A 27,115-nucleotide genomic window follows, 5' to 3' on the forward strand; every position below is an offset into this window, starting at 1 on the left:
GTGGTACCAAATAACCACCAAAAATGAACAGATCTAGATAAGAAATAGACACATACAATGTACTTAAGGTAGTTCCCAAATCATTTATATTAATTCTAGAATTGTCCTCTATGGACATATGTCTAATTTTTTGTCCAGCTTTGAAGATGTTATGCTTGGGGTAATTGAGAAAGAGCCAAAAAGTAGCTCAGCTTTCTGAAATTCCTCCCTGTTGGCCATTTTATGGTAGAGATTGAAAATCCCACCTACTGGGTGGCTCAGTAGGTTAAGTGTCTGACTCTTGATCTCAGCTCAGGTCTTGACCTCAGGGCTCAAGCCCCAGGTTGGGCACACTGGGCATGGAGCCTACTTAAAAGAAAGAAAGAAAGAAAGAAAATCCCACCTCTCAAGCTAATAATGCAAAGCCGTAGTGGAAGCTGAACTGTGTGGTTCACCCTTGCTGTGGCTGAGGATGTGAAGTCTCCTTTTTAAGCCCTCTCCTCGACTTTAGGCCACTTGGAGGAATAAAAGTTCTTACAACTTAACAAATTCTAATTCTAAGACCTCAAGACTTTATCATCTATTTTCTTAACCTTGGAATCAGTTCAGGCAATTATAACAAAAGCAATTTGAAAGGTTAAAAGTGAACTCTGTGTAAATTTATTACTAAGAAAATGAAAGTCACATTATCTCTCCACAGATAATTGAGAGTTTATTTTTCCATGCTAAGGTATTTAGTGGTGTATTGATCCTCAAATAGTAGTTCTTAACCTTCTTTGGGTCACAAATCCCTTTGAGAATCTGAGGAATTTCCTTCCTGCCTGCCCCTGCAATATTTTTTAATTGCCTGTTATGTGCCAGGCATTGTTCTGGGGGGGTCTATGCTTTGTACTTCCCTACCTCCAAATATGTCTATTTGCATATTTACACATTATTTTGCATGCATACAACTGGGATTTTACTGAACTCCTGAAGCCCTCTAGAGTCAAGAAACATCTTTAAAGTAATTACATGACCAAAAATACTTGACATTCTTGCTAGGTAGAATCTTAGTATTTGCAGGAATAAGAAGAGAATGTTCTATTAAGGATCTGTCCACTGATATAAGATCCTTAACTTCATTCAAATCATGTGCAATATGGGATGGGAGACAAGGAATTTGACATTTCATATGCAATTAGAATAGGTAACCTATACAGTCTTGTCTTCTACTGTACATGAGAGCACCGTTGGTTGCACTAGAGAACCAAGGATTCTTTCTACCAGCTGGAAGCTTCTTAGAAAGAAAGACCACCAAAATTTAAAAATTATAATGTGGTCACTGAATCTTACTCTGTGTCTGTATAAATCTCCTTTGCCATTCTAACTGAAAAATTGATCTATTTATTATGCATCATTGCTCAGAAAGCTAATGTGTTTTAATATATGATTAAGGCTTATACATCTACTGTGACTTGAGTGATGAAACTTGTCACTCTGACCTTAACCCAGAATCACTCTTTTGTTCTGTCAATGCTCAGTTCATGCTGAAAGGAAAAGATCTAAACTCTAAAGGAGACTATTAATCTAAATAACTGGCATCCTATCAATTAAAGAAGGCTCTGAAAAGCCTCACGTAAAGCAAAATTTCACTCGTGAGCCACATGGTACATCTAGGTTTCATGTTTTTGTTTTTTACTGTGTTGTGTTGTGTTGTGATACCTGGTAGCTCCTTGAAACACACACACGAAGTAGATAAACAATACTTCTCTTCACCCTGACCACCCAATTTACGCAGCCTCCAGACTTTCATCATTTATTATTAGGGGACTCACTGGATATAGGACCGTCACATGAATTTAATGGGAAACTGTATAAGCATATCTAAACTTAATTGACTTAGCAATCTGGTGTGCTTAGATGAAGAACCCATGTGGCAAAGGTAATACACAGATACTATGTGAGAGTGAAATTAAAGTTTTATTTTATCCTGAACCATAAACACTTTTTTTTAAAAGATTTTTATTTATTTATTTGACAGAGAGTCACAGTGAGAGAGGGAACACAAGCAGGGGGAGTGGGGGAGGGAGAAGCAGGCTTCCCGCAGAGCAGGGAGCCCGATGCGGGGCTTGATGAGGGGCTCAATCCCAGGACCCTGGGATCATGACTTGAGCCAAAGGCAGACGCTTAATGACTAAGCCACCCAGGCGCCCTATGAACCATAAGATTTTTAAGAACTTTTAAGATTCTCAACTTCTACCAAAGAAACATCTGCATAGTGATGCTATTTGGATTCATACACTACATTTGTAGCTTGGAGATAGACTGTATTTTATATTTTGTTTCTGAGAGCCCAGTTTGGCATGATAGAAGTCTAAATCTTGGCAGAGCAAAAACTGGATTCCAAAACACTTTCTGAAATGCTTAATGTGTGAAGCATCTTTCAGTTTTCCTACGCTAACACAGTGCCTTGCATATAGTAAGTGCTCATTATGGCTACACTGAGTGTTCATATCTGTTCTTTTAGAGTCTATCTTTTATATTACTGATTTTTGTCCAAAAATCATTTAGAAAATAGTTTCAAAAAACCAATTTGAAACTATTGGATTAATTTTCTTCTTAACCCACACAAGGAAAAATTGCAAATCTTCATGTTCTTATGGGTTTTGGAAAAAGAAAACAATTTTAGCCAAGAATTTATGTTAGAATTATCCTATATACAGCCTTAGAGCTCTAATTTAATTTAAGTGGGACCAAAACATGATTCAACTGTGTATAATGTAAAGGGCTTTGGGAAAAGTAGTATCTCCTATATCCGTAATTATAGATTAAGGTCAAATTGGAAAAAGTACAGAAACTCTGGCTCACTTTCCTTCAATCAAGAAGTAGTATTCAGCTCCTCTTGGTAGGCCACGGCTATATAAAATCTTAGAAATTTTTCATTGATCATATACTTTTTAGGTAGGCTATTTTCAGTAAAGCTATTACTATAATTATTAAACAGTTGGTTAAATAATCTAATTCAAATATGAAGAAGTCTGCTTTTCATTGGAACAAGTTTTGACTTGTAGAAATACTCTTATGTTTAGGTTAAACATGTATTTTTTGCAAACTACAATTGTGTGAGATAAGACTTATTTTACTACATTGAGATTCACTTAAGATAGTATGTTTTCAGTGTGTTGCTGGAATAATTGACATTGCATATAAATCTTATGTTTTAAGATAATTTAGGTACTTGTATATGTAAGCTTCAGATTACTATTATCAGACATGACTGGAATTTGAATTCTTTTTTTCTGCTAGATCAAAGTACTATTAGTTATACTCTGAAGATAAATGCATGTGATTTTGCAGATTAATTGCATTCTTTGAGCTCTTAGTTGCCAGGGCCTGACAGGTATTCAATCAGGAAGACTGGTATATGGTAAAATTGTTGTAATAATAAATACACATAAAATGAATACATTAATGTTTGCATAGTGCTGGATCAATAGAAATATACAATCCTAGGGAGCTCATCCCTTAATGACAAGATCCCATCAACATTACTGATGCCTAAGGTTACCAAATGTTTAAAGCTAAATAAACTCCAGTTAGAAGGAGAAATAAAGGAGCACTGTGAGGAGAATCCCCATGCTGTAATCCCTGGTAGAGGTTGTGATCATTGAATACAGAGGATCTAGGACATCTAGTCTGTGATGTGTAATTAGCCAATAATAGTGATAACTATTAATATTAGCATTACAAGGCATACTGATACTATAAGATCTTAAAGTCTGATTTCAGTTCAACTCAGCAAATATGTGTTGAATATCTACCACGTGCTTGTTGTCATTATGCTGGAGCTCATAGTCTAGTGGAGGAAACAGTTCTGTAAATACTTAATTATGATGTGTGCTCAATTTTTTTTCTTTTCTTTTTCTTGGCACAAGGATATACAAAAAAACTACAGGAACAACAGAAAAATTGAGGCTATTTATCCCTACAGGAGTGGGAACACCTGAGTCTTCAGGAGGACTATTAGCTCAGAGAGGGGGAAAGACACTTTGGGGAACCCATGTTTGTTATTTGTGGTCTAGGAGATTTTGAAATTTATCGGCAGGGTTATGAACAAAAAGAAAACATAAATTTAAATGACCAACAAAACAGAATAAGTTGTTCCTATTTATATTTATTGTTACTGAAGACTTTTTCTCTTCCTAATGTTTTTAAAATGGTTATTTACTCTGTTAAATCTCTTAGATTAAAGGAACTTTCCTCTGAAATAAATAAAATTAGGAAGTTAGTGTATCATGAAAAAGATTCCACCTGGCCTTTCATGAACTTGAGGCCAGCCGCAGATCTCTGGGGTCTCATTTTGGGAGGATAATGACCTCGGGGGAGATTAGGAAGGCCTAATGACATAACATGCATTTGTTATAAATAAAAACTTCTTAAAAGATAAATCCATCCTTTTCTTTCAAAATAATAAATGCTAGTTTATAGTTGGAGATACATATTAATTTAACCCAAATTAGTTTAATGCTTGTCGTTGCTGTCTATGGCATTAACTTTCTAATGAAGTTAACTTATTTAGAAAAAAGGTTGTTATACTTCACAGTATTTATTTAGGTTTTCTACTGTTTCTCCCAAAATGTTTCATGAGGATTAGTCACCCATAAAATAGAAACTGCTTCTCATCTACTGTGAACTTTCCAATATTTTGAGATCATGGGATCACTGATTTGTGAGGTGCAGTAAAACTATGTCATATGAAAAGAACCAGACCAGGGGCCAAAGATAACAGTGCTATGTAGACTCTCTGTGGCCAGTGAAGATTTTGTTTTACAAGATCGTGTCCGTGTTTGGTCAGTAGAGCTAAGGCAGAAGGTGAATGAAAGAACATTACTTTAAAGGCATTAAAGAACATGAGGAAGAAAAACATTTTTAGTGCAAAGCATTCCAAATGGGGTAGAAGTACAGAGTCAACATGGAGCCGCCAGACATAGCTTGTGTTTACCATCTGTGGCTGCCAGGACATGGGCAGTGTGATTGCTGTCCTAGCACTCACTGCCATCAAAGTAGGGGCAATACTAGAAATCTCGGATTCCTCTCTTTCCTCCCTCTCCTCTCCGTCCACACTCATCTCCTCCCTCCCTTCCCTCTCACCTTTTTTCCTCTTGAGATTCCATATGAAGCTCGGCTCTAAAAAAGGCTCATTCCGTCTTTTATAACCAAGCCTACAACTCAGTCAAATATAAAACTTGTTTCCATCTTATTTATTTCATCTGTAAGGCTGGGGGAGGAGCATATTTCAGAGCAAACAGATGGAACCAGTCAAGATGTCATTGGCTAAGTCATTTCACCTTGTGAGACCACACATTTCCTCATTAGTGAAATAGGCTATTGAACTACTCACGTCTCAGCTGCCTTCCAGCTCTAAAACTTCACGGTTCTAATGTTCTAGTTTCTTGGCTACCCTGTGATCTCTCGGGGTAGTAGCTGTGTGTGCATGCTTACCACCAAATACCAGTAACCAGTCATCATCAGTGTGGTCAATCTTACAGAAACTTGAAATCGATAAATGGTACCATAAATCAAGACATATGATATTTGAGTGAATCTCAAAAACAAGTGTTTACATCAAATGTATGATTAGATGTTCTTGTTTCTTACATTGGGATTATTATTCCACTCATTTGGGAAAGACTTGATGAGATGAATGGGGTTTGAAGGAATTTTAAAATTTTGGTTTATCCTTAAGTGCACAGAAGAGGTTTGTGTAATTTACACTGCCACCTTTCCATAGTTTTCCTAGTGAAAAGAAAGAGAACTTAAATGCCTTCTTTGCTGTATTCTGACTAAGAAATATATATCCCTATGCTTTTTAGTGAAATTCTTGTTAAAGAGAGAGAGAGAAAGGAGAGCAGTTGCCAAGTCAAATATCCTTCTCACGCCTGTTTAAACTTTACCTACGTAATTATGTGTTATCTACTTCCTAACTGCATGGAAATATGCCTTATATTTTAAAATTGCACAAATATTAGCACGAATCCTTATTAAAAGATTGCAAGCTACCATTCATGATTTGGAGTTGAAAGATATTTTGGGTAAAATATGGAACAAATGATAAATGTCTTAAAAGAACAGATTGTATAGAAATATTTGTTAGGAACATAAACTAGATGAGGTAAATCCCCAAAGAACATCCAGAATGAACTAAAAATTTAGCTCCATGCTAAAAAGAATCCAAGAGTTCTAAATGACTGTGCATTGAAGGACATTTTGATATTGCCTCTGATGACTTCTTAACTAGCCTCTTAACATTTTACCAGCTTTAGATTTTTCTGCTGAAGAAATTAAAAAAGAAGAAAATACCATTATCAGATACAATGAGCTTGCTCTGTCTGTCTTGCTCTGTGTGTACCTACGACATTCAGACATGAAATCTAATAGGGAGATTTTGCTTTCCTTAATCATCTATGCAGACTTAAAAGGAAAAGGGAAGATTGATGCTTCAATAGCTATGTAAAGGCAATATTACCATGCCTGTTGCCCCAAACACTGGTTTTGTTTCTGATTGAGAATTTCCAAAGCATGAGATAGACCACGACAGTGCAATTTTAGGCAAAATTTCCCAACTGTGCTGTTGAAAAGTCCTGTATTAAATACAAAGAGGATTGCCAAAAAGATGAGTCCTTATGTCACACATTCTAGATGTCATTAGAATATTTTGGAGTACATTTCAACCTGTTCTTCCTATTCATTTTGGGGTTTCTTACCTCCAGGAGGGATGTAGAAGCAGTTGAGTTGAGCTTCATGCACCAAAGTGCCCTTAAACTTCACCTCTGCTTCAGCGGTGGGGTGACTGGGAAGCGGCTGGTATGCAGGCGCAGAGGGCTGGCCGAAGGCTCGAAGCATGGTGAACTTCCAGATGTGCACTATTAGGTCACTGTTTTCAAGTAAATAAATATCCTCCTCGCGAGCTTCCCTCCTTGTAATTTCTTAAAGCCCAGAGGTCATTCCCACAATAACGTTTCAGCGTTCCACAGGTCCACACGGCACGTCACCATCGCTGCAAATTCAGGTCACAGTGATTACTTTTTCAGGCTTAGAATTCGAAAAACCACACCTTCTTTTTGGGTTCTTCTCAACCGAGTTTTTTCTTCCTTGCCTGCCGCACTCACTGCCTCCCTCACCCAGTGGCTTTTACAGGATAACTGGGATTGAAATGTGAAGTTAATGGTTTCTGTCAGCCTGTCAGCTCATCACCTCCCTGAGGCACGATGATCTCTGGTTTTTATATATCACCACGAGCTGCTTTGATATACCCTCTTGTGCGGGAAGTGATAGGTTTGTCCAGGGGTTAGGAGACCTTGGGCCTAAGAGGCAGAAAACTTCGGTTGGAATGTGCACGTTCATGGAACCGCGGCCCCTCTCCCACTGGAATGTAATGCAAGCCACAAAACTATTTTAAGGAGAAAAAACTTAGGCCCAGTTCAACATTTTATCTTGGTGCTACCCTTCAGTAGCCAGGACTGTTGGTAAATCTGTTTTTTTCTCCACTGACAAGTTACATTTTACGTTCAAACCGAGTATTAACTGGGATGAAAAATGTTATTTCAAAATGAGCCCGTTTTACTCTTGAAGTCATGTTGTTTTAATGATAAATGGTCAGGTCCTAAAAAAAATCTCTACAATGTCTCAAGTAGTCATGACAAACCTGGTCTTCCCTTCATTCTGCGCTGACATCTGAAAGATGTTTTCATAGCATTTTTCCTCCCTAAATCTACGTTTCAGTTATCTCATGGTAATGACATTGTCAAACTGCTTTTCTGTTTGTATCAACAGTTTTTTTGGCATCCCGCTCTTCTGAAAACCGAATTCCTTATGTCAAATGCCGCAAATGTGTAACATCAAACAAACAAACAAAATGACACTCAGAGCATTTCTACTAATATATCCTACAGATGAGGCACAAATGGCTGGTTCCCCTCTGCGACTGGGCCTGCAAGTTTCTAGTCATGCTGGATTTTTTCCCCCTGCTACCTACCACCTTTCTTTTCTGATAGTTTTGGAAAACCCAGTCTCCCAGGAAAGGAAGTTATCACTGTAACCAAAAAAGCAGACTGAGCTGTTAGTTTTATAACTAAGATTAAAACCCCTGTCAGACACAACCGTATTCAGATTTATTGTCTTTGAATGTCGGTGATCCAGTGTACTTGTGCTTCCAAGGACATGAGCTGAGGTGGGTTAGTGTGTCACGGTGTGTGTAGGCAGTCAGAGTAGGACGTTAGTGTGGACGGGCTGCTAATAATCTTGAATGAAAAGTGTTTTTTTTATTTATTTATTTGTTTTTTATTGTTATGTTAATCACCATACATTACATCATTGGCTTTTAATGTAGTGTTCCATGATTCATTGTTTGTGCATAATACCCAGTGCTCCACGCAGAACGTGCCCTCTTTAATACCCATCACCAGGCTAACCCATCCCCCTACCCTCCTCCCCTCTAGAACCCTCAGTTTGTTTTTCAGAGTCCATCATCTCTCATGGTTCATCTCCCCCTCCAATTTCCCCCCCTTCATTCTTCCCCTCCTGCTATCTTCTTCTTCTTTTTTTTTCTTAACATATTGCATTATTTGTTTCAGAGGTACAGATCCGTGATTCAACAGTCTTGCACAATTCACAGCGCTCACCATAGCACATACCCTCCCCCATGTCTATCACCCAGCCACCCCATCCCTCCCACCCCCCACCACTCCAGCAACCCTCAGTTTGTTTCCAGAGATTAAGAATTCCTCATATCAGTGAGGTCATGTGATACATGTCTTTCTCTGATTGACTTATTTCACTCAGCATAACACTCTCCAGTTCCATCCACGTCGTTGCACATGGCAAGATCTCATTCCTTTTGATGGCTGCATAATATTCCATTGTGTATATATACCACATCTTCTTTATCCATTCCATTCATCTGTCGATGGACATCTTGGCTCTTTCCACAGTTTGGCTATTGTGGACATTGCTGCTATAAACATCGGGGTGCATGTACCCCTTCAGATCCCTACATTTGTATCTTTGTGGTAAATACCCAGTAGTGCAATTGCTGGATCGAACGGTAGCTCTATTTTCAACTTTTTGAGGAACCTCCATACTGTTTTCCAGAGGGGTTGCACCAGCTTGCATTCCCACCAACAGTGTAGGAGGGTTCCCCTTTCTCCACATCCCCACCAACATCTGTCATTTCCTGACTTGTTAATTTTAGCCTTGAATGAAAAGTTTTAAGATACACATTTAATGATCTTGAGATGAAAGAATTTCTTTTTGATAGTAAGGCTCTCTCAGCACATAGGTTCAGAATCTTTTTTCAAAAGATTATCAATGTATTAAAGAGGAATATGTGTATGTATTTCTAAGAGGATAAGATGGTCCTATTCAAAAAAATGCTGGAGGGTTGTTTCCATTTCTTTCCCCCTCTTCACATGTAGGTTGGTAAAATATCCTGGCACACTAATCATACACAAAGTTTAAAACCCCGTTGCCACCTTTTGGCAAGTCAGTAATTCAGATTTATGGGATTCCTTTTAAAAATATCTGCCTAAAATAGCACTGAGAAGACATTTCCTGAAGCTTTTGTTATCTCAATCACTATTGACAAGAAGCAGAAATCCCACACTGAGGCATTGGTCAGGTGGGCGGAGAAAGACGTTGTCAAAGCATCATAGCTGTTTTAATGACCACATAATATTCAGAGAATTAAATATTTTGAATGTTCAAATTTTAAAAAGTGTTTCCTTTAAAAAATATGTTTTGTTGGTTTTCATTGCCCTATCATAACATTGCTGCTGGTTTCAGTGAAGCGTTTGAAAATGTATCTGTAGCTAGTGCATTATTTATATGATTACTGCCACCAGATCCTCAACTCGATCATTATAAATGTATTTTGGAAGTGTCTAGCCTTTGCTATAAAAATGATGTAGATCGGTACATACTAAAGTATACAATTTATTTTGAAACTTGTTAAATGAATCCATAGCTCCATTATACCACATTTTTTTCATTACTAAATGATTAAGTCATGGTCACATCTCATCTTTCAGCAGTTATAAATTTTCCATACAGGCGTTTTGAAGTCAGAGATTTGTTATTGAATTTTATTTTTTCCTGCACTGTGTCCTAACTTACAGCTTACAAAGCCAGTTTTTCAGTGAACATATTCCTGGGAGGAAGAAGAGTGGGGAGAGAGGTTTCTAGGCCTAATTTCATGCATCAGGTTTCTGGATACTTCAAATAAAGATGAAATATGTGTATAAATGTGCAACTGGAGTCTGGACACAGTGACTTTTCTTTTTTTTAAGATTTTATTTATTTATCTGACAGAGAGAGACACAGCAAGAGAGGGAACACAAGCAGGGGGAGGGGGAGAGGGAGAAGCAGGCTTCCCACAGAGCAGGGAGCCTGATGCGGGGCTCAGTCCCAGGACCCTGGGATCATGACCTGAGCGAAAGGCAGAAGCTTAATGACTGAGCCACCCAGGCGCCCTGGACACAGTGATGCTTCAAAGCCAGGAGTTTAGAAATTCTGATTTCACGTCAATCTGTATTCATTCATTTAAGAAGCATTTGCCAAGTGCCTGTTACGTTCAGGTGCTGTATTGTTAAGGATAGCACAGATTATTGGGGAGGAGTATGTGTCCCCACATATGTATAAGACCACTCCAGAGTTCTCTGTGGGCTTAGACAATTCCAACACTAGGTTTTCAAGCTTAAACTCCAGTGATTGGATTTGTTTATCCATAAGTATGTATTTTCTTCAAGTTGGAAAGGGAATTTCTTTCCATTTTGTAGTTTTAAAGGTGCTCATAATTTGTTTGATGTGTTTTTTGCAGTGTCCATTTATGGGATTTGGTTTTACGATAAGGAAGAATGCCAAAGAATTGCAGAGCTTATGAAAAAGTAGGTGCTGAAAGGCTAAGTATTTTTCTGGACATGATGCATTTGTTTGTGTTTCTCAAGTGTAACTCCACTGTATTTTTAGCAGACTGTATCTCTTACAGCAGCCCTTTCCTCCATGGCTAGGAAAACATTTACTATTACTTAAATGAAAAATAAACATAGTCACAACTTTTTACATTTTCACTAGGTAAGGTTTATCATGTAGAATAGTTCACCTCATTTTTGTTCTGCATGGGTGAAATATCTATAATATGAATTGTTCCAGATGGCAGTTTTCTTCAATATTTTCCTCATTTGTAAATTAGCAGGGCTTTTTTTTTTCTCTGAAAAGTCATCAGTATAGCTTTCAGTAAAAAGAACATTCAGAACATTTTAAAGGCTGCTACACATTCTCTAAAATCTTTCATTTCCTTCCCACCCTAAACCCTTTCCTTTAACTGCATTTCCATGGTTGTGGAACCTCAGAGTTTCCTCACATTTCAAATGCTGTGAGTACTTAGGATAGACGTTACTTACAATCTTATTGGAAATATCGGAGTTAATATTAGTTTAGTGATCGGTAGGCAGTCCCTTTCTTTCTTTTTTTTTTTTTTTTTTTTTTTTTGCTGCTAGTCTCTTTTTCTTTTAATCTCTTGATACCTTGTGGTTTGTCTCACCTGTGTTTTGGGAAACTTAAGTCAGGGTCTGACTGTCCTTCTTGGCCCCCTGACTGCATTGAAAGGGAGGCCCAGTTAAGCGTGCTGTTTCCTCTGTGACTGGTCAAATCCTTGATCAGTTCTTGAGCCCCGAAGCTGCTCCCTGTCACGCAGTATTTCTCTGCTTTATGGGGACGGTTTAGAGCCTCAGAATGAAATACGTTTCCTACACATGCCGTATCCCGGCCGGTGACTGGGCTCCGCCAGACACACAGTATGGCTTCTGCCCACGCAGATCTGACAACACGTCTCCATCTGTGAAAGGACTGTTTTCCAATTTTAAATCCTGGGGCAATGAAATAACTAAAAAGTGACCCCCAAAAATGAAATGTGTGGGACACTTTTTTATAAATAGATTTCTGAGAATCTAGCTTGCGATAGCTAATTGTAGGTAACCAGCTCACGTTGCAGATGGTGATTAAGTGTGTTCAAACTGGTATTTACCCCAATAACAACTAGTTCCTAACACATTCATGTTATTGTAAACTGTACAACGGATAATAATAGCAGGATTTCATATAGATGAAAAAATACCCTGTGGCTCAGCCAAGAGACTGTGTTCAAATTGTTAGCATTCTGCAGTAATTACTTAACAGCTGGGGCAGGAAATTGATTGTTGACTAGCAATAAGCAGCTGATATGTGTGGATTCCGAGCCCTTCCTCAGTTAGAATTAAATCTCCCAGTAAGTTCTCAGATGTCTTTTACCATAAATGACATGGCTGTTATAAAAATTTCAGCTGAAAGTCAAAGCACACAAAAGGAAAAGGTATTTTTCTTAACGTCCCCAGGCACCATATAGGAGCCATCTGGTCTCCCTCCTGTATTGTTTTCAGGAAAACAGAAGACACTCTTCATTGCTCCGTTTTTTGGTTTTTTGTTTGTTTGTTTGTTTGTTTTAATGCCTCCTCTTCTAGAATGGAATCTTCATTGTTTATAAATTGCCAGAGGACTATAGGATTTGAGTTGCTGAGATCAATTTTGCTTTGACTACAAGGCACGTTGAAACAAGGAAGGGGGGAATTTCAATTTGCCATAAGATTTACTCGGTGTTTGAGAACTCTAAATTGGGTTTCCTTAGCAATTAATGAGTCCTTTCAAATGCTCTAAATGAGGAGTTGGCAAACTTTTTCTGGAAAAAAAAAAAAACATAGTATTTCAGGCCTTTCGAGGCCATAGGTCTGTGTCACAACTACTCCGCTCTGCAGTCATGGTGTGAAAGCCGGCCTTAAATGTAAATAATACATAAACCAGTGAGTGTGGCTGTTTGTAACTTTCTTTACAAAAACACATGGTGTGTCGGATTTGGCCTGCAGAACATAGTTTGGCCACCCCTCTTCTGGGTTCATACCTGTACTCACTATACTCAGGACCTCAACTCTTGTTTTTCTTCTTTCACTTCCTAAGCAGTTTTACTTCTACCATGACTATAACAAGATAAAAACAAGTGGGGACGCCTGGTGGCTCAGACAGTTAAACATCTGCCTTCAGCTCAGGTCATGATCCCAGGGTTCTGGGATTGAGCCCCACATCATTGGGCTCCTTGCTCAGCGGGGAGCCTGCTTCTCCCTCTCCCTCTGCCTGCCACTCTCTCTCTCCCTCTCTCTGTTTCTCTGACAAATAAAATCTTAAAAAAAAAAGATAAAATCAAGTGGGTGGGAATTAGATGGTTTTAAAAGCCATTTGTGTTGAGTTCGTTTTCCTTGTGTGGATTTTCCCCTCTATTTTTCTAGCCTAACTCAATATGAACAGTTGAAAGCCCATCAGGGAGGTGGAGCAGGAAACTCCCCAATGATCCTCAATTCAGGAGAGGGCAAGGAAGTAGATATCTTACGAATGCTCACCAAGGCCAAAGATGAATACACCAAGGTGAGTTTTTGTCTTCCTTTGTGAAACATACTTAAATCCTACAGTGGTAATATGCTTGTGGAAAAAGGGGTGAGTGCTATTCCTTCCACCAAACAAAATCAAATGAAAAATTAAATCTCTATTTGCTTTTAGTAGGCTAATGAAGACCACTTGTTTTAAGTGGATTAAAACGTAGCCTAAGAAATCAGCAGCCTTCCTATATACAAATAGTATCCAATCAGAAGGTTAAGTACAAGACCCCATTTACAGTAGCAACTATTAATATAACATTCTTTGGAATAAAATAGCAAGAAATGAACAAAGCCTGTATGAAGAAAACTTACAAACACTCCTGACAGGCATAAAAATAGATATGAACAAATGTCCGGATCTTAGATAAGAAGATAGAACTTAAAGCTCTCACTTCTGTTTAATCTGCAAATTTAAGATGATTCCTAAACAAATACAGACTGGTTTCTTCTTTCCTGGAGCCACACAAGTTGATTATAAGGTTCATATGGAGAAATATACAAGAAAGAACAGCGGGGAAAACCTTGATGAACAAGAGCAATATTGGAAGGGAGAGAAGGGGGAGCAAGCTCTACCTATCTGGTATTAAGGAGCTAAAGCCTAAGCACTTAAAACAGGATGGCTTTAATGGTATCAATGCATAAACAGCCAGATAGACCAATAGGGCAGGTGGGAAGGTCCAAATGACACCCCAGTGTATATGAAATTTAGGATGTGAGAAAGATGAAAATCTCAAATCAGCTATTTGAGTGGATATTTAAATAAATGATATTGGGACAAGTGATAGCCATTTGGAAAAATAGAAAATTGGATTTGTACCTTATACCAGGATAAATTCCAAATGTATTAAAAATTTAAATATTAAAAATAAAACCAGTCAAATACAAGAAGAAAATTTATATGGATTTCTTTGTACTCTGGAAAGGGGAGATCTTCTAAACTCTGCCTTAAAACCCAAAAGCAACTAATTCAACTACATAATAATCAAAAAATAAACGTTTTGCCTGGTTCAAAAAAAACACAAGCAAAGCAAAAAGATATATAAAACTGAGAAATAGTTATACCTCAGTAATAGGAGGAGGGTTAATTTCCCAATTTTATAAACTGCTATTATAAGAATTGAGAAGTAAAAGATTAACACTCTCTAGAAATACGGGAAAAAAGAAAATTAAGGAAAAAAAGACAATTAAAACCTAGAATTTGTAAACTAGCTGAAATAAGTGTAGATAACTGAATATCATATTATAACATAATTACTTAGAAAAGAAATTGGGGAGTGACTTCAGAACCCCATGTTTGGACTGAGCACCCTTAGAGAAAAAGAACTGCAAAGAAATTGTAAACGTCATTCCGTGGTTTCATTGTTAATGGTAATGTTGGCATTTTAAGTTTTCAGCTGTCGTGGATATAATAAATGAGTATGTTTATGCGGTCAGAACAAAACCTTCAGTATAAGAGAAAAATATTAAGTTAAAGCTATTTAATGTTAAATTTTAAGTGGAAATGTAAGAGTTAGTTCAAATTTTGTTTCTTAAATATGTAGTTACTGACTTTTTCCCTGAAGAGACCTAGAAATAAGTGACAATTCAGCAGCAACAGGCACTTCTGGCTCCCAGATTATTATTATCCGCCCCGCAAAAGGTATCAGCGCTCTTTTTTTTTTATGTTATGTTAATCACCAAAATTACATCATTAGTTTTTGATGTAGTGTTCCATGATTCATTGTTTGCGTATGATACCCAGTGCTCCATTCAGTACATGCCCTTTTTAATACCCATCACCAGGCTAACCCATCCCCCCACCCCCCTCCCCTCTAGAACCCTCAGTTTGTTTCTTAGAGTCCATAGTCTCTCATGGTTCATCTCCCCCTCTGATTCCCCCCCTTCACTTTTCCCTTCCTGCTATCTTCTTTTTTTTTTTTAACATATAATGTATTATTTGTTTCAGAGGTACAGATCTGTGATTCAACAGTCTTACACAATTCACAGCATTCTCCCAGTGTCTGTCACCCAACCACCTCATCCCTCCCACCCCCCACCACTCCAGCAACCCTCAGTTTGTTTCCAGCGATTAAGAATTCCTCCTATCAGTGAGATCATATGATACATGTCTTTCTCTGATTGACTTATTTTGCTCAGCATAATACCCTCCAGTTCCAGCCACATTGTTGCAAATCGCAAGATTTCATTCCTTTTGATGGCTACATAATATTCCATTGTGCATATATACCACATCTTCTTTATCCATTCATCTGTTGATGGACATCTTGGCTCTTTCCATAGTTTGGCTACTGTGGACATTGCTGCTATAAACATCAGGGTGCACGTACCCCTTCGGATCCCTACATTTGTACCTTTGGGGTAAATACCCAGTAGTGCAATTGCTGGGTCGTAGGGTAGTTCTATTTTCAACTTTTTGAGGAACCTCCATACTGTTTTCCAGAGTGGCTGCACCAGCTTGCATTCCCACCAACAGTGTAAGAGGGTTCCCCTTTCTCCGCATCCCCACCAACATCTGTTGTTTCCTGACTTGTTAATTTTAGCCATTCTGACGGGTGTGAGGTGGTATCTCATTGAGGTTTTGATTTGGATTTCCCTGATGCCGAGCGATGTTGAGCACTTTTTTGTGTGTCTGTTGGCCATTCGGATGTCTTCTTTGGAAAAATGTCTGTTCATGTCTTCTGCCCATTTCTTGATTGGATCATTTGTTCTTTGGGTGTTGAGTTTGATAAGTTCTTTATAGATTTTGGGTACTAGCCCTTTATCTGATATGTCATTTGCAAATATCTTCTCCCATTCTGTTGGCTGTCTTTTGGTTTTGTTGACTGTTTCTTTTGCTGTGCAAAAGCTTTTTATCTTGATGAAGTCCCAATAGTTCATTTTTGCCCTTGCTTTCCATGCCTTTGGCGATGTTTCTAGGAAGAAGTTGCTGCGGCTGAGGTCGAAGAGGTTGCTGCCTCTGTTCTCCTCTAGGATTTTGACGGACTCCTGTCTCATATTTAGGTTTTTCAACCATTTTGAGTCTATTTTTGTGTGTGGTGCAAGGAAATGGTTTAGTTTCATTCTCTGCATGTGGCTGTCCAGTTTTCCCAACACAATTTGTTGAAGAGACTGTCTTTTTTCCACTGGACATTCTTTCCTGCTTTGTCGAAGATGAGTTGACCATAGAGTTGAGGGTCCATTTCTGGGCTCTCTATTCTGTTCCATTGATCTATGTGTCTGTTTTTGTGCCAGTACCACTGTCTTGATGCTGACAGCTTTGTAATAGAGCTTGAAGTCCGGAATTGTGATGCCACCAGCTTTGCTTTTCTTTTTCAACATTCCTCTGGCTATTCGGGGTCTTTTCTGGTTCCATACAAATTTTAGGATTATTTGTTCCATTTCTTTGAAAAAAGTGGATGGTATTTGGATAGGGATTGCATTAAATGTGTAGATTGCTCTGGGTAGCATTGACATCTTCACAGTATTTGTTCTTCCAATCCGTGAGCATGGAACGCGTTTCCATTTCTTTGTGTCTTCCTCAATTTCTTTCATGAGTATTTTCTAGTTTTCTGAGTACAGATTCTTTGCCTCTTTGGTTAGATTTATTCCTAGGTATCTTATGGTTTGGGGTGCAATTGTAAATGGGATCAACTCCTTAATCTCTCTTTCTTCTGTCTTGTTGTTGGTGTATAGGAATGCCACTGATTTCTGTGCATTGACTTTATATCCTGACACTTTACTGAATTCCTGTATGAGTTCTAGCAGTGTTGGGGTGGAGTCTTTTGGGTTTTCCACATAAAGTATCATATCACCTGCAAAGAGTGAGAGTTTGACTTCTTCTTTGCCCAGTATCAGGGCTCTTTAAAGAAATTCCCAATTCCATGTCCAGGATAGGAAAATCAAACAAACAGGGTCATTTGAACGGGGCACAGTAGTCAATTTTAAGGGACCACTGACTAAAACATCAAATTCTGACATCAACAAGAAAGACTACAATGGATTGAAACACACTAAGCATATGTAATATGTGAGTTCATGGTGATGAGTGAGCAAGCAGACCAAAAATATAAAACAGAACAAAAAAGTAATTATTGGCTATTCTTGGAGGTGCTAAGACACCAACTCCTTCCTCTGAAAATTAGTAGTTAATGGGAAGGAATTAAGCATTTATCCTGCCTGACCAGTAGAGACAATTTTTCAGAATAACCACATAATCCTGGTTGATGGGGGAAAGTTCTTCTCTACGGAAGAATTCCAGCTATTAAATATAGATGAAATGATAGAACTTAAAGCCACACTAGTCAAATAATATTCAAGCAATGATCATTAGTAATGTAAATATTATGAGAAAGGTTGATGGAAACTTGACCATGGAAGTCAGTCTACCACCACATGAGCTTACTGACCAGCACCATTAAAAGTTGGATAATCAGACATCATGTGTCTCCTAATGTGATATAATGTGAACTATGTAGTCCCACCTTGAAATCTATATTGTTGATCCTGAATCTTTTTTAAATTTTTTTATCTAAATTCAATTTAGTTAAGTGCTCATTACATCAAGTGCCCTCCTTAATACCCATCACCCAATTACCCCATCCCCCCCACCCACCAACCTTCCAGCAACCCTCAGTTTGTTTCCTAGAGTTAAGAGTCTTATGGTTTGCCTCCCTCTCTGTTTTCATCTTATTTTGTTTTTCCTTCCCTTTCCCTATGTTCATCTGTTTTGTTTCTTAAATTCCACATGTGTCTGAGATCATATGGTATTTGTCTTTCTCTAACTGACTTATTTCACTTAGCATAATACCCTCTAGTTCCATCCCCATTGTGAGCTTTCTTAAACTTACTAGTTTACAGAAAATGAAAGAGAAGATGGGAGAAGGGCAGGCAGAAAACAAATTAAGTGGCACCACAAGGAAGCAATCAGAAAAGTCCTGAATGAAGTGGGACATGCTAAAAGACAACTGGCCAAGTTTCTCCAACATGCCTTTGACTTGATAGTTGGCTTACCCTTGATTGATAGACTGTGAGCTCCTTGAGCACAGAGAACACCCTGTATTCATCTTCATAAGCCTAGTCTCCAATGTTCCCCGCATATGTGTGCTAAATAAATGGTTGTTGATTGACTCAATGCATATGAATATGAATTAATCACAGTTTCATTGTCCTTCAGTCAGAGGGCCTGGACAGAGACGCTTTAATCCCAGATGCTGTCAGTAATGATTTCTGTATTAGTTTTCCATTTTGCTTAATTCTTCAGCAGCTGTTAAAAGATATCCTAATGACTCGGCAACTATCAATTAATTATACTTTACCTAATTAGGTGCCCTAAAGGTCAATCTTAAATGGTGACATTTTTGCTCTCCAGGAACTTAGGTTCTGTGAGGACAGCATAACAATGACCAATAAATAATAAATGCAAATACTGAACAAAAATTATTTTCTTTCTTCTCCCCCCCTCCTCTCAGCATACAAACATATTGTATTATTTTTATTTTATGATGTTTTGACATCTTAAAAGTCTTCTGGTTGGGGCCAGAATCTTCCTCCCTGGGCTAGCCAATTTTTTTTTTTTTAATAAATAGGCTCTGCCCAGCATGGAGCCCAACACAGGGCCTGAACTCATGACCCTGAGATCAAGACCCAAGCTGAGATCAAAAACTGAGTGCTTAACCAACAGAGTCATACAGGTTCCCCTGGGCTAGTTAATTCTTAGAGCTAGCCAAGGTCCCAGCCAGAGGCTGCCCTTGCCATGCAAACTAGCCATCCAGAGCCATGCCTTCTCCATCTGGCCCCCAGCACCCCAGGAGGCAATACTCCTCTGCCTTAATCATCTCAGGTCGGGGACTAGGGACCACCATGTAGTTTAAAGCCTACTGGAAATTATCCAAACTAGCCAATCCTAAAGTGCAGAAACCCCGATAGAAGTTCTAGCCTTGGCTTTCCCCTAGCTCCTGCTTTCTGTCTCCTGCGCATCCTGAGGCTTCCCCATCTGGCCTCCTGTTACTATAGGACCTATGAGTATATTTGTTTCCTGAGCCCCTCCAGTGTCTCCCCTCTAGCTGCACCTGTCTCATAAAAGAACACGGAATACACACACGCACACACACATGTGCACACCCACACACACGCACACACTTAGAAACACTCATATGTGGTTTCGGAGACTTAATTAAGCCATCACTTTATACTGTACCCACAACTTGCAGTGTTTCCCCCTCACTTTATTTGCCCTTCAGAATCTACATATTCTTCAAGCCCAGTTAAAATTCCACTTTTTACATGGAGTTTTCCCAGATCTCTTCATTCAGATTAATTATTCTTCCCACTGAACTCACCAGTCTGTTACTATTTGGAATTTATTTTGCTCTTCCTCATTTATTACAGTTAGGTCAACTTCTCCCACTATAAACTTGTTGAGGTCAAAACAATGTTCTGTTCATCATTACACCGCCCCCCAGATTGGTTGTTACAATGTTGACATGAAGTACAGATGTTTCATTGGTATATAGACTTGCTTTTCTATATAATCAAATACATGTTAAATGCATAATGTTAATTGCTCCAACTGTGTGATAAACAACAGAAGAAATTATCCCTTCTGTTATTAACAGCCAGAGGATGTAACCTTCTAGGAGCACTTGTGTGATCCTATTACTTCTCTGGTCTAAATTCTTCTTGGTTTCTCATTGCCTAGCATATGAACTTTCAGACTCTTCAAGGATTATATAACGTAGCCCCAGTTTATTCTCTTAACGTGTCTACCTTCTCCCCACACTTCCCTTTACAAATATTTGAAACTCCTACCAAACGGAGTAACAGTGTTGCTTCCTCAAAGGGCCTTCATGGACTTCCCTTGCTGTCCCCTCTCCTTCTTTACCTGTCGACGTATGATCAGTCATTCAGGGCCCATTTCAAATGTTCTTTGTCCATCCTATAATTTCTGATCTACAGAACCAGATGTATATGCTTCCCTGTGAACTTCCACTGCATTGTGCAAACCTGCTTTATATTTGCCTGTGTTTGTGTTACCTCTTCTCCCACACACAGACATTTCAGAAGATGTGGAGATCATGAGGAAAATGGCTCTGAGGTACGGGAAAGGGGGAACACAGACAGAAGCAAAAGAGAAGAAGACAAGATTTCCCTGGGAATTTTTGAGAGGAAGTGGCTGCCCCATCACTGGGAGTATTCAGGAAGAGACTACATGAGGACATACTGGGGCATTGGGAAAAAAATCTCCCTTCTCTTGGTAGGGACTAAACTCAGTGACTTCTGAGATTTTCCCAACTTTAAAATGCTTCAGTTTATGAAAATCCCAAAAAGTAAGAGGAGGAAAACTTTTCAGCTAGGGGTGACATATGGTGACATGATGTTGGTAAAGTGAAGCCTAGTGACATCAGATGCAACTATTTACATGAAGTTAATAAAACAATCTGAAAACCTTATTTGGGCCAATATTTTATGTTTTTTCCCCTAAGAAACAACTTTCTGTGAATCTGCTATAAAGTAGCATGATGTTAATTTGAACTTCACCTCTTTTTACCTCCTCCCTATTGGACTCATGGTTGAGATGCAAATGAACAATAAGACCACCAACTCTCAGTAGGAGAAAGAACCAGGGCCAGAAAGGGTCTTTGGCTGCATAGTTGAGTTCTGAATATGCAGAGGTGGACTATTTTGTGTTTTGTGGCTTAAGGCAAGAATTAATAGTTCTCTTTTAATATACTGTGATTTATTTATAAAATTAAAGAAATTACTAAGTGTCTTTTGATGCTTAGTGAGAAAATTCAAAAAAGTAGAAAAGGGAAATAAAAAATGTCCATAATCCTGTAACCCAAAGATGTCTACTTTTAATACTTTCAGTGTATTTTCTTCCAGACTTTTCTCTTGGCATGAGTACATATGTTTGTGTGTTTGTGTGTGAGAAAATGAGATCATGTGACATAATTTTTAAGGCTTTAAAGAAGTGCCTCGGGATCTCTATGGAGAATCCATTATACACTTTTTCCAACTCTGTGTTTTTTTCCAAGTATCTTAAAGTTATTTGGGTCAGGAGAAGCATAGAAACTTAAACAGCTGCGGACACCTGGGTGGCTCAGTCGTTACGCGTCTGCCTTTGGCTCAGGTCATGATCCCAGGGTCCTGGGATCGAGCCCCGCATCGGGCTCCCTGCTCCGCGGGAAGCCTGCTTCTCCCTCTCCACCCCCCTGCTTGTGTTCCCTCTCTCACTCTGTCAAAAAATAAAATCTTTTAAAAAAAATTTTTTAAAGAAAATTAAACAGCTGGAAAATGAGCTACAAACTATTGAGGTAGATGATATTTAATTCTGAGCAATTTGATGGAGAGCAATTTTTACATGAAAGCAAGGTTTCAGTGATAGATAGTGACACAGAAAACAGCTTCTAGCAATTTCACTTAGAAAGCCTATCTAGGGCTTATGCATAGCAAGAGACAGAGCAGCCTCTCAGCCCAGGTGCATATGTGTATAGCGAATCTGGGGGGGAATCTGTTTTTCTTTGTTTGAAATTTAAGGTCTCTGAACATAGAGAGTGAAAAAGTAGGGGTGTGCCTGGGTGGCTCCTTCGGGTGGGCATCCAACTCCTGATTTCCGCTCAGGTCGTGATCTCAGGGTTGGGATCTCAGAGTCATGAGATCCAGCCCCGCATCAGGCTCCACACTCAGCATGGAGTCTGCTTGTCCCTCTTCCTCTGCTCCTCTCCCCCACTTGTCCCTCTCCCTTTGCTTCTCCCCCTCTGACACTTGCACTCTCTCTCTTTCAATGAATAAATAAAATCTTTAAAAAGAAAAAGTACAGACAGGGTCATTCAGTGAATGTAATCTGAGCATCCACTTTCTTTTACATAGCAAGCAGAAATTCATGCTAAAATTTTGTAAGTGACTATCTTAGACTGTCTTCTCGTCTTGTGTTGGTTATGGCCTTGGAAAGCCAGGCCAGTTGGTCCATGCCTCCATACCATTAACCACCAGCATTCACCTAAGCATTAGAAATAGCATTTTATGACTCATAAAGGGATTTCACATCCCACTTAATCTAGTGCCAGATATCCAAATTACTGATAGAATTCTCGGTCGAAATGATTAGTCTTTTGTACAATTAACTTTACAAACCCAACTGAACATGGTGGTGATTGACCCCATACTCCTACATCCTCGAATTAGAAAATACAACCCCATAACTGTAAAACACATTGGAAGCCTTGGGTTCCTGGGGGACGAGATTGTGCTTATAGCTCATTCCATGTCAGGGACAGTGTGAAATATTTTCCTACCTGAGGCCTTGACAGTTGAAACTAGCAATGCTATAGAGAGTATAGAATAGAAGTAGTCATTTTATATTCAGTTTTATTTGGTGTTTTAACAAGATAGATACTGCCATCATTGCTGTGTTCTTTGTGTTATGAATCCTACTGTGTTAGCAATTGTATGGTTGGTTAGATTAATGTATGATAATGATTCAGTATTTGAAATGATGAGTCTTGTCTCATCTCTTTCTCTGTGAGGTTCTAATTTGTAGTGAGTGGCTCAGAACACTCAGATTTGAATTATCCTGTTTATGTTAACAGTCATTTATTAAATAAAGATGATGTTAGTAATTTTTAAGTCAATGGTTTGAGTCAGCTTTACTTTTTGGTTTGTGGACCGAAAAGGGTCAGTTGCTTTGGTGATGCAGCTCTCTAATTTTAAGTCAACTGCTAATGGGTGAATAGAACCATACTGTAATCCAGACATGGCATTTAAAGAATTGTTTCTATCACTGTTTATCACTGAAAAGCATTACACTCCATATTTTTAAAACAATTGCTTCTTAAGCATATCTGTAGTCTTTCAAATATCCAAGTATCTCAGAGCCTCTGGGTCTTACAGGCTGATGCTTTTGGTAATATTTTAGGGCACCAAAATTGTGCAACTAAGAAAAATTAAATTGGAATTTGATTTATACTCAAATATGGCTCATATCAGAGGAGATTAAGTAATTTTCCTTTTTTCATGAAAGTCTATCAAAAAATAGCTACCAATTAGATAAAATAAAGAGCGAGAAGTTACATTCTTTTAAAAAGATTAAAGCTTCTTTTACACTAAAAATGAGATTCTTTTTTCCATTTCAGTGTAAAACCTGTTCTGAGCCAAAACAGATAACGAGTTCATCTGCCATCTATGACAACCCCAATCTCATCAAACCAATTCCAGTGAAGCCCAGTGAAAACCAGCAACAGCGCATACCTCGGCCCAGCCAGGTATGAAGTCTTCTGCTTTCCATTTGCAATGTCTCTATAGGATTGTTAAAGAACTCTTACCCAGAGTACAGTCAAGGGAGAGCCTGGTGCTGTTCAAGGATGCTTCAGGGTAAATCCAAGAAAGAAAGATTTCAACTTCAAGACTGTTTTCATTTTAATAATGTATTCTTCCTAGAAGGGGGTTGAAATTTTTAATTTTGGCATTTACCGTATTCTGTGTTCATCTCTTGTGGACTTGAACTTCTTAGAGGATAACGTATTTTTTAAAAACAGCAAACTCATAACATTGTCAGAGCTGACAGGAATATTACCTGCAGGCCTGCATTCTTCTGCGGTAGGTGGCTGGTTTCCCAAGGCCTGGGAGAAGGACAGCCAAGGCCACACTCAATTAAACGTTTCTGAGCACTTCCTCCGTCCCAGGTACAGTGCTATGCACGGTGTGTATAGAACAGGATTCCTGTTCTAAGGAGTGGTATAAAATTCCCCCGTAGACCTGCTGGGTTATCATTGTATTTGCATCTAAATATATGAAAATGATAGCATTTTTTGGTATGAGTATATGTATTTTCCAGAATAGTGCAGCATTAACAAAATTGTTCATCTGCAAGGCCCATTATTGACTGTCAATGTAGTATAGCTATTTCCACTTCCTATGGTTATTCCTCACTAAGGGTTTGGGTTTTTTTAAAGGAATTCATTTAAATCAATTTTGGAAATGAACATAGAGCCAAAAGACATAAAGACTAGCTAATGAAAGTCTTGTATTGAATTTTTGAAAAAAATAAGTCTTTTCTAATTATCTTTTAGCTTGCTTTTATTCTTTGCCTTCCATGGAAATTTTTTATTTTAATAAAGAAACTGGAATATGTTGGTGTTAGAAGGAAGCTCATGTTTTCTTAGCCCAACAACATGGAAAGCCCCAGAAGGAGCAGGAGAGGCTATAAGGCAGGAAGGAGGTAGCTTTGTGACTGACCAGGCCAGGGAAGGTTGTATGTATGCATATGATGATTTTTTAAAAGCTGCTGGTATATAGTTGAAAGGATCAAGTTAGTTTAAATGACTTATCCTAAATTTCTCTAATTCTACGAAAATCTACAACCCTCATGTTCCTGTGTGTTCTCAACATCTTCTTACACTCTGCAGGGGCAGGCGGACTTCCTGTTGAAGAGATCATTCCCTTTCAGTATCTAGAACTTTGCACCACAGTGGTCCCCACTCTGTGAACCCCAGGCCCATCAAGGGCTATTTCATCAATCTGCAGATGCTAAAATGTAACTGCTGTCTTGGGGGTGGGAGTGAAGAATGCTGTGAAAATTTTTTACCTGGAAATGGTCTTAAATTTGTAAAATTGATTAGAATTATAGGTTTTTCATCCTCTATAATTGATCCTATGTAAATAAAGAAATCATCAGTTAGGTTAGGAATGTTTCATAGCCCTCCATATAACCAAATTGTATGCATACCCATTTTCAGACATTTTTATTTTTTTCCAGACCTTAGACCCCGAACCCCAACACCTGTCCTTGACAGCTCTCTTTGGGAAGCAGGACAAATCTACATGTCAGGAAGCTGTGGGGTCCCCACAGACCATCCACCAGCAACAGCACCAGGAGCCACTTCCAATTAGGCAGGGGGTCGTACGCTCCCTCTCCTATGAGGAACCCAGAAGACACTCACCCCCCATCGAGAAGCAGCTCTGTCCAGCCATTCAGAAACTCATGGTCCGGAGTGCAGACCTCCACCCCTTGTCAGAGCTGCCTGAAAACCGGCCCTGCAGAAACAGCAGTACCCATTCTGCTGGGGAAGTTTTGCTGGGACCTGTGCAGCCAGGGTCTCCCCAGAGCTTTGGGACTTCTCAGCATGTACAGAGTGCTTCCAGAACTCAGAGCCTGCTGGAGAAGCTTCAGAGTGCCCCGAGGCCAGCAAATAAGTATGACCCTAACACACCAGCACCTGCCAGCTCAGCGGCCCCAACCCTCAGCACCGCTCTCCCCACTGCCACCCCTGGCGCCCCAGTAAAGGGGCTGGCTCAGGCACAAGCGGGGTATTTCAGTGGCTCCCTTCCAGCTCAGCCACTAGGACATCAGGCTCACGGCGAAGAGCAGTCCACACACCCGAGACCCACGCTCCCCCTCTCTGGCAGTCAGACTAGTAGTTCTGGAGTGATCTCCCCTCAGGAGTTACTGAGGAAGCTGCAGATTGTACAGCAGGAACAGCAGCTGCACGCATCTAACCGACCAGCCTTGGCAGCCAAGTTCCCTGCAGTAACTCCGAGCTCCGGGACGGGGAAAGTGCTGGAGTCCTGGATGCACAAGACAGCCAGCGCAGAAAAGCAGACTCCTCTTTTTCAGGTAGATATCTTCGGGGGTGGGGCGGGGGGTGGGGGGAGTCGTATTGCTCTAGTACTTTGTGAGTACTCGGTGAGACTTAGAATCAGCTTTGGTGCTCTAGGGACACTTCTGTGTAGAACGGGGCGCCACAAGCCACATCTGTGCGTCTTATTATCCCCATAACTTTCCGCCTGGAGAGACAAGCCTTTCTTTGCTTAGCCATCTGGGGGCTTCCCTCCTTTTAGAGGTACTTCATTTGTCGAGTTAAATCTTCATGGTGTTATAAGATCTAAGACAAGCACATGGACGCGGGAAACAACAGAGACGTGAGGAAAGCCCCCAAATCTTTGACCAAGAACACTTCTGTCCACATTGAAATCATTTGAGATACCAGACATCTGACCTCTTCTTATTATTTTAAAATCATTACTGTTTATTTATTCAGTACATATTTCTGAGCACTTACTACATGCCAGGCGTTGTGCTACTTGAGGTTACATACCTCATTGTTCATGAAGAGGCTCACATACTTACCACCTCTGCAGGGCCCATGGTCCCAGGGGTGCTTGAAGTCAACAGGAAAAACACATCAACTCCTCAAAGGTACAGGCTGTTTTTATTTCTATCACCACTGTCACTTAATGAAGATCGAGAGAGGGGTAAGTAAGTATGCCATCTGACTCCCCGCCCCCACCCCCCACCACACACACACACACAGAGTACCAGTCAGGGAAAAATACTGTGACTTTTAGAAACACTCTGTCCCTCAAGGAAGGGGACTCTCTATGTATCAGTAACTTGGAACAGCGATGAAACCACAGCTATTTCATGGCCTGTGAGGAACATCTGGAGATCTGACTGATTTTTTTTTTTCCCATTTGGATTGGTACAAATTCATTGAAAAGGCATTGGGTTTAATAATTAGGACATTCTCCCTGTTTATTACAGATGTCATCATTGGTCCTTTTGTCATGTTTTGGCAAGTAGCTTACAACAGGTCCTCAACAAGCCTTCACTTTTTTGAAAACAAAGATGTTGGGCATGTAGCATAAGTCTTTGTGTATGTGAGAGCCTG

The 27,115-nt window shown here is 39.3% G+C and overlaps 2 protein-coding genes across 4 annotated transcripts in view; one reads left to right on the forward strand and one right to left on the reverse strand.

Annotated features, from left to right (window-relative positions):
* CACNA1C (calcium voltage-gated channel subunit alpha1 C) overlaps positions 1–6,861 on the reverse strand; it is a 720,546-nt gene extending 713,685 nt beyond the window's left edge. For both annotated transcript variants that reach the window (XM_088025853.1, XM_088025852.1), the window contains exon 1: positions 6,723–6,861. In XM_088025853.1, coding sequence (XP_087881979.1) covers positions 6,723–6,861 — 139 coding nt within the window. The remainder of the gene's footprint in view (positions 1–6,722) is intronic.
* DCP1B (decapping mRNA 1B) overlaps positions 1–27,115 on the forward strand; it is a 55,660-nt gene that overhangs the window by 24,490 nt on the left and 4,055 nt on the right. For both annotated transcript variants that reach the window (XM_028121167.2, XM_028121168.2), the window contains 4 exons: positions 10,832–10,898; positions 13,326–13,461; positions 23,582–23,710; positions 25,204–26,061. In XM_028121167.2, coding sequence (XP_027976968.2) covers positions 10,832–10,898; positions 13,326–13,461; positions 23,582–23,710; positions 25,204–26,061 — 1,190 coding nt within the window. The remainder of the gene's footprint in view (positions 1–10,831; positions 10,899–13,325; positions 13,462–23,581; positions 23,711–25,203; positions 26,062–27,115) is intronic.

Source organism: Eumetopias jubatus, unplaced genomic scaffold (assembly GCF_037043125.1).
Source record: "Eumetopias jubatus isolate StellerSeaLion01/CBP00866 unplaced genomic scaffold, mEumJub1_p1.0 scaffold_8, whole genome shotgun sequence".
NCBI lineage: Eukaryota > Metazoa > Chordata > Mammalia > Carnivora > Otariidae > Eumetopias > Eumetopias jubatus.